Here is a 6,307-nt window from a genome sequence, read left to right as displayed (position 1 = left end):
CCCGGCGTCCCCTTTCGCCCGGGGTCAAGGTCACGCCCTGACCCCCTGGTCCAGGTCACGGCCTCATCCCGACCCCGGTGTCCCCCTCCCCTGGGGTCACGGCCACGCCCTGACCCTGGTGGCCCAGGACACGGCCCCACCCCCACCCCGGGGTCCCCTCTTCCCTGCGGACAAGGCCTCATCCCGACCCCCAGGGTCCCCGTATCCCAGGACACCCCCACCCCCCCTCCCCCTTTCCTTTCAACCTCGCCGAGGGAGCCCTAAAACCACCCCAATCTTGCCCAAAACCATGCCCCCCCACCCCATCCCCCCCCAGGACTCCCACCCCCCCCCGACCTTCCGGGTATCCAGAGACTCCGCTCTCCCTCCCCGGCTTCATTTCCAGAAGAATTTAATCCATCGTCCCATATTCCCGGGTACAAGAATCATCAGAATATGCCCCAAAAAAAAGTGGAAATAAAAAAAAAAAAAAAAAAAAAAAAAAAAAAAGGAGAGAAAAAATATTTATCCGTGAAAATTCCTTCCGAAATTCGGAAGTTTCGGGATTTCCAAATAAAAATGAATATTCCTGATTTCTACACAAATCTAGCGTTTAAAAAAGTCGGAAAGTCTATGGAGCTAGACGAGGAAAAACCGGGGGGGAAAAAAAAAATCAAGAAATAACAAAGCAACGGTGAAAGTGGGGGAGGGGGGGGGGCTGAGCCGAGTCCTCCCGGTGCCGCCGCGGCCGATTGCCGATGGGAACGCCGGGAATCCCCGGGGGATCTTCCGGCTCCCACTGGAGTTTATTTCCCCCGGCTGGGTCTCACCCCGAAATTAAAGGGGAGCCGGCGGCGGGGGGACGCGGTGTGAATCCGGGGGGATCGGGGTTTGTTTTGCCGCGGTGGAAAAAAAGCGGGAGGGAAGCGGTGGCGGTTGGTTGGGGTTTTTTTTTTTTTTGGGGTGGGAAGAGGGGATTTTGGGCAACATGCAACCCCGGAACCGAGAGATTCCGACATCTACGCGAGACTAAAAAAAGAAAAAAAAAAGAAAAAAATCGAATATACATTAATTCTAAGGGTCATATACAAAATCCACAGCGTTTTTGGGGAAGGCGGCTGTTTCCCGCTAACCCCCCCTCCGGCCCGGCTCCGGCCCGACTCGCCGCCGGTGAAGGCGACACCGTTTGTTCTTTGGGTTTGGAAAAAAAAAAGAAAAAAAAAAAAAAAAAAAGGAAAAAAAAAAAAAAAAAGGATTTTGGGAAGCGAGGAGGGGGGGAAAATTCAGCCCCCCCGCTCCGTTCTGGGCCGGGCCCGGCGGCGAGTCGTTCCCTCCCCGCTCCCGGGCCGGCTCGCGGTCGCCGCGTGGCTCCCGTGGGTTATCTTGATCCGTGTAGTGCTTGTGGCCGGGGGTGTCGTCCCCCCCCTCCCGGCTCGTCCCCTGGACGGGGAGGGGGGGAAGCTCCAGAGGGGCGAAGGCAGCGCTCGATCCCCCCTCTCCCCCCCCCGCCTTCCCCGTTCCCAAAAAAATAAGGAATCGTGGCTACGGGAGCGGGGGCGGGGGGGGAGGGTGAGGATGTTCCGGCAACATCCGTGTGGCGGCTCCGTCAGGGGGGAGAGCCGGGGTCTGGGCTCCCCGTTACTGAGCCTCGGCGAGGGTGGGGGGTTCGGGCGGGGGGGGAGCTTCGCCCCGTAAAGGATCCGCTTTGGAGAAATTCATTTCCAGGATGTGCCGCTGGAGATGCCGTACCCATTCCTCCTGGATGGAGAGGGGGCCTTGGAATTCCACCTCGCAGAACCTACGGGAGACACGGCGTCACCTCGGCAAGCGCCGTTTTGGGGTGGGGGGGAACAGCCCCCCCCTCCCCAAAGAGGGATCCGCGCCGCCGAGCAGGAAAGCGGAGCCCCTACGGCTACGGGATGACCCCCCGCCCTGCCCCCAGCCCTTTCCCGAGGTGACCCACCTGCACTTGAGGGTGTAGATGTTCCCCACGAACTTCACCAAGGAGGTCTGCGGCGGGCGAGGGACCAGCGAAGGCACCGGCCTCATCCGCGGCGGCGGCTGCCGCGTCTCCTCCATTTTCTGCTGGAATTCGGCCCCTTCCTCTTCCCGGTGGAGGGGAGCGTCCAGGGGTCTCGCTTGCCTCCGCTCAAACTCTGCGAGAGACGGCGGCGGGGGCGGGGGGGTGTTAAATCGGGGTGGGGGGCTCGGAAGGCGGCACAGCACCGCGTGGCTTTGCGGTGACACAGGGAGCAGCCCCCAACTCACGGGGAACTGGGTCCCCGGGAGGAAGAAGAGGAGGAAAGGGGGGGGGGGGGGGGGCAGCCCCAGCTAAAGACCCCCCCGGGCGCTGCGGGGAACAGGCAGAGGGGGTCAGGGCAGGGTTTTGCCGGTGCTGGAGCCCCCTCCCCCAACTCACTGTTGATGTTGGAGCGCTGATGTTCCTCCACCTTCACCAGCGAGAGCGGGGAAGTGATCATGGGCCGCTCGCCGCCGCTTCCCCCATCCAGGATTTTCCCGGCGTCGCCGTGAGCCAAATCTCCCGCCAAGCCTTTGCTGAGGAAGGCCACGCCGCCGCCTTGAAGGCTGAGCGGCATCCGCCGAGCGCCGCCGCCGTCGTGATCCCGGGCGTGCGAAGAGTTCCGGAATTTCTTGGTGAAGGGTCGCCCGCCTTGGATGTAGCTGCGGTAAGCGCCGGCTTTTTGGGGTCGGTGCCGGATCCACTCGCTGAGGGTCTCGATGGGCGAACCGTTCACGCACCACTCGGTGACGCCGAACTGCCGGAGATGCGCCCGCGCGTGGCTGGCCAAGGCCTTGCGGTTTTCGAAGTAGAGGCCGCAGAGCTCGCAGCAAGCTTCGCTGGCTGGGGGCGGGGGGGGTCAAGCAGAGGGTGAGGGTGAGCGTGGGATGGGGCACAGAGCCACCCCCTCACCTCCAGGATCCAAATTCCCCATTTTCCACCTCCAGAAGCGGCCCCCGGCAGCGGGAAGGCTCCCCGGAGCCGGGCTAATTCGGATCAGGGGAATCGACGACCTCAAATCACCGCTCCCCTCCGCGCTCCGAGCCCTTCGCCTCTCTCTCCCCGCAACTCCCCTTGGCTCCCCCGAGCCGCGGCGCAGCCGGCTCGCCTCTCCCTGGTGATTTCCACCGGCATCAGCCCATTCCCCGCTGCCCTTTCCAGAGGGCTGGGGGCTCCCCGTCCCCGCTTTCCTCCCCCCCCCCCATCCCCCACTTACACGTGTGGGCAGGTTTGTCGTGCACGGACTTGGTTTTGAAGGGCAGCTCGGTCTGGATGTAGGCCTTGTGCTTGACCTCGGCGTGCGGCCCCAGCCGGTCGTCCTGCAAGGGCCGTTTGGTGGAGAGCGGCGCCAGGAAGGCGCCCTGGGGTTTGCCGGCGAGAGGCGACAGCGAGATCTCCCGGTTCAAGGTGGAACCGCCGGGGTTGGGTTTCCCCGGCCGCCCGCCCAGGGCCGGCAGAGCCATGCCCTGCAGGATTTTTCCAGGCGACTTGGGGTCCGTCCCTTCGTCCCCGAGAGATTTTGGAGGTTCGATGCTGGAGGTGTGGGGTTCCTTCTTGATGACGCAGGGTTTGGATTTCTTCTTGAGGATCTCCCGCAGCGTGTCGATGGGCGAACCGTTGACCGACCACTCGGTCACCCCCATCTGGCGGAGGTGGGAGCGAGCGTGGCTCGACAGGCCCTTGCGGTTCTCGAAGTACTCGCCGCAGAACTCGCAGCGGATGTCTCGCACCGGGTCGGCTCGGGAGGCTGCGGGGAGAGACGGGGTGGGGAGGGGGGGTCGGGGAGAAGGACCGTGCTTAACCCCCTCCCCAACCTCCCTCTCTGCTCCTCCCCGGCCGCAGCGAGGGGTCCCGTGACCCCACGATGGGGATCCGTGAGCAGATCCTCTCGCCTGGCCCCGGGGAGAGCCCTCAGCCCCTCCCAAAGCGAGAGGGACCCCCGCCCCGTGTCCCTGTTCCCGAGGGAGCGCGGTCCCACTCGGCCCCGCGGACGGGTGCGGGGAAGGCGACGGCCGCGGACTCACAGAGGTTCAAGGGAGACATCTCCTCCCGCGGGGACCAGGCTCGGTCGGAGGGGTGAGGTTCGTGGAGTCCTCCCGACATCATCTCCCGCTTGATTTCCACCCTCAGTTGGTCTTGTTTGAGCTTCTTCTGCAAGGAGGGAGGAGAAAGGCCTGGAAACATCTTCCGGGCGGTGGGAGGTGGGGACGAGGTAGGAGATTGCCCCATGGGGCTGCCGGTTGGCTGGACCTTCTTGGTGAGGGTGGGGATGTGAATCTCTCCGGGACCGCGCGGCTCCAAGGATCCCATGCCGCCCAAGAGGGTCTTGGCCATGGCTTTCTGTCCGGGACCGGCGGGATTCGAGGCGTTGCTCCGCGGCTGCGTCCTCCGTTTGAGGATCTCCCGCAGCGTGTCGATGGGCGAACCGTTGACGTACCACTCGGTCACCCCCATCTGGCGGAGGTGGGAGCGAGCGTGGCTCGACAGGCCCTTGCGGTTCTCGAAGTACTCGCCGCAGAACTCGCAGCGGATGTCTCGCACCGGCTCCGACCCCGAGGCTGCGGAGAGAGAGAGGCGAGAGACCGGCGCGGCTCAACGGCTGGACAGACGGACGGAGCCCACGGCAGCCAGGCCCATCCCTGCGGGAAATCGGAACCGGGCTCCACCGCATCGGGGTGCCCCGGGAAAAACGCCACAGGCGGGGCCGCGGGGAGCCGGAGGGCTTCCCGGGGCGGCCGACGGCAGAGCCGCGGTTCGGAGCACCGGGGTAGCGCCGGCGCGCGGCCCTGGGAAGCGGCGCGTCTCGCAGCGGGGGGGAGGAAGGGCTCTGGATGAAGACACGGTCCCGGTGGCACCGGCACAAACACCGTGGGCCTAAACCAAGCGCGTCCCGGCTCATCCCGGTGCGCTCAGCCCTGGAGCCGGGGCATCTCCTGCCTCCGGGAAGCGCCGATTCGCAGCACCGTTGATGAAGAGGAGGGGGAAGGGGAAGCGGGGAGAGGTTTCACCACCAAAACCAAGCCGCAACCTGCGCCACGCCACACCCCGGAGGTGAAACGCAACTTCACCGGCCCTTGTCCGCCCTCCGGCTGCGGGGGGGGGGAAGGGAGAAACCGTCGGCGCTGCGGCGGGATGGGGCAATCGAGGCAGATCCCTGCCTGGAACCGGGGCAAAACCGCGCCAGCGCCTCGATCCCGCACGGCACAGGCGCGGCGAGGCGGGTGATCTCCGGCGGAGGGGAGATCGGCGCAGCCAGGACTCGTCCAGCCGCTCGCTCCCGGGCACCGCGCGCCCGTCCCCGCCGGTGGAAAGAGCTCACCGGGGAGTCTGGGGCGGTCATTCCTAACCGGAGCCGGGATTTTGGGCACCGCCGAAGCGATGCCGGGATGGGAGGAGGAGCGGAGGCACCGCTGCAGCCAAAACCCTGCTCGCCGCCCAGGCCGGCCCCGGCGGATCGCCGGCGCGGCCGCGGCTTCGGTTTCTTGGATGGGGAAGGGGAACGAGGGAGAAGATCGGCCGATTCCTCGTGCCGCGGCTTCGGAGCTGCCAGCCGCTGCGCGCCGGGGATTTAGCTCGCTCCGAGCCGAGCGGCCAGAGCAGCTTTTCTGCTCCTCCGGCTTCGTCCCCAGGCGGCCCTACCGAAGGGGAATCGCGGCGCTGGCTACGAGACGGGCACAGAGCTTCGCTGGTGCTGCTCCGCGATGGGAAAGAGCCGCCAGGAGAAGCCGGGGCCGAATTCTGCGTCTTCTGCCAGCAGCGCCCCCGCGGAGCGTCTCCGCTCCGGCAAACCCACGGGCGCATCGTCCAGCTCCGGAGTCCATCCCGCCCGCCGGCCAGCGGCTGGCTCCGAGATCCCGGAGCTTTTCAGCTTGGGAAGAGCGAGACGGGGAGCCAGGACGGAGGGATTTGGTAGCCGGAGGGCTCGGAGAAACCTGGCGGGGTTAGGAAAGCCCCAGCCGCGGGGATCGGGAGGGGCAGCGGGTCTCAGAGCCGCCCCTGCGGCGAGGGCAGGAGCGGCTGCAGCCAACGCCGGGACGCTGCCGCCTTCCGCTCCAGCGCAGGGAACGGCCCCCGCCCCCGCCGCGATTCCCGCCGGGGCAGAGGGAGCGCCTGCTGGTGCTGCCAGCGGCGGGACGGGCTCGCCGGGCTAACGAGGACAAAGAACTAACGAGCCAGAGAAGCCCAAGAGCCCTTCGAGCTGGTGACGAAGACGTTCCCAGCCAGACACGGCGCTCTGGGAGAAGGCGGCGAGAGCGGCTGCCGCTGGGAAAACCGTTTTGGTGCCGAGGCGTGGGAATAAGTCACCGA

The 6,307-nt window shown here is 65.8% G+C and overlaps 1 protein-coding gene across 1 annotated transcript in view; it reads right to left on the bottom strand.

Annotated features, from left to right (window-relative positions):
* Nucleotides 1-1,566: 1,566 nt before the first annotated feature.
* Nucleotides 1,567-6,307, bottom strand: part of WIZ (WIZ zinc finger) — a 58,579-nt gene continuing 53,838 nt past the window's right edge. Inside the window, exons 8-12 of the mRNA XM_086478815.1 lie at nucleotides 4,024-4,557; nucleotides 3,216-3,746; nucleotides 2,399-2,842; nucleotides 1,943-2,135; nucleotides 1,567-1,777 (exon numbers count right to left, since the gene is read on the bottom strand). Of these exons, the coding sequence (XP_086334941.1) occupies nucleotides 1,618-1,777; nucleotides 1,943-2,135; nucleotides 2,399-2,842; nucleotides 3,216-3,746; nucleotides 4,024-4,557 (1,862 nt within the window). The 3' untranslated portion in view covers nucleotides 1,567-1,617. The remainder of the gene's footprint in view (nucleotides 1,778-1,942; nucleotides 2,136-2,398; nucleotides 2,843-3,215; nucleotides 3,747-4,023; nucleotides 4,558-6,307) is intronic.

This window comes from Leptosomus discolor, chromosome 28, assembly GCF_034619465.1.
Source record: "Leptosomus discolor isolate bLepDis1 chromosome 28, bLepDis1.hap2, whole genome shotgun sequence".
Taxonomy (NCBI): Eukaryota; Metazoa; Chordata; class Aves; order Leptosomiformes; family Leptosomidae; genus Leptosomus; species Leptosomus discolor.
The sequence above is the reverse complement of the archived record's forward strand: the minus strand, read 5'-3'. Positions and strand labels throughout refer to the sequence as shown.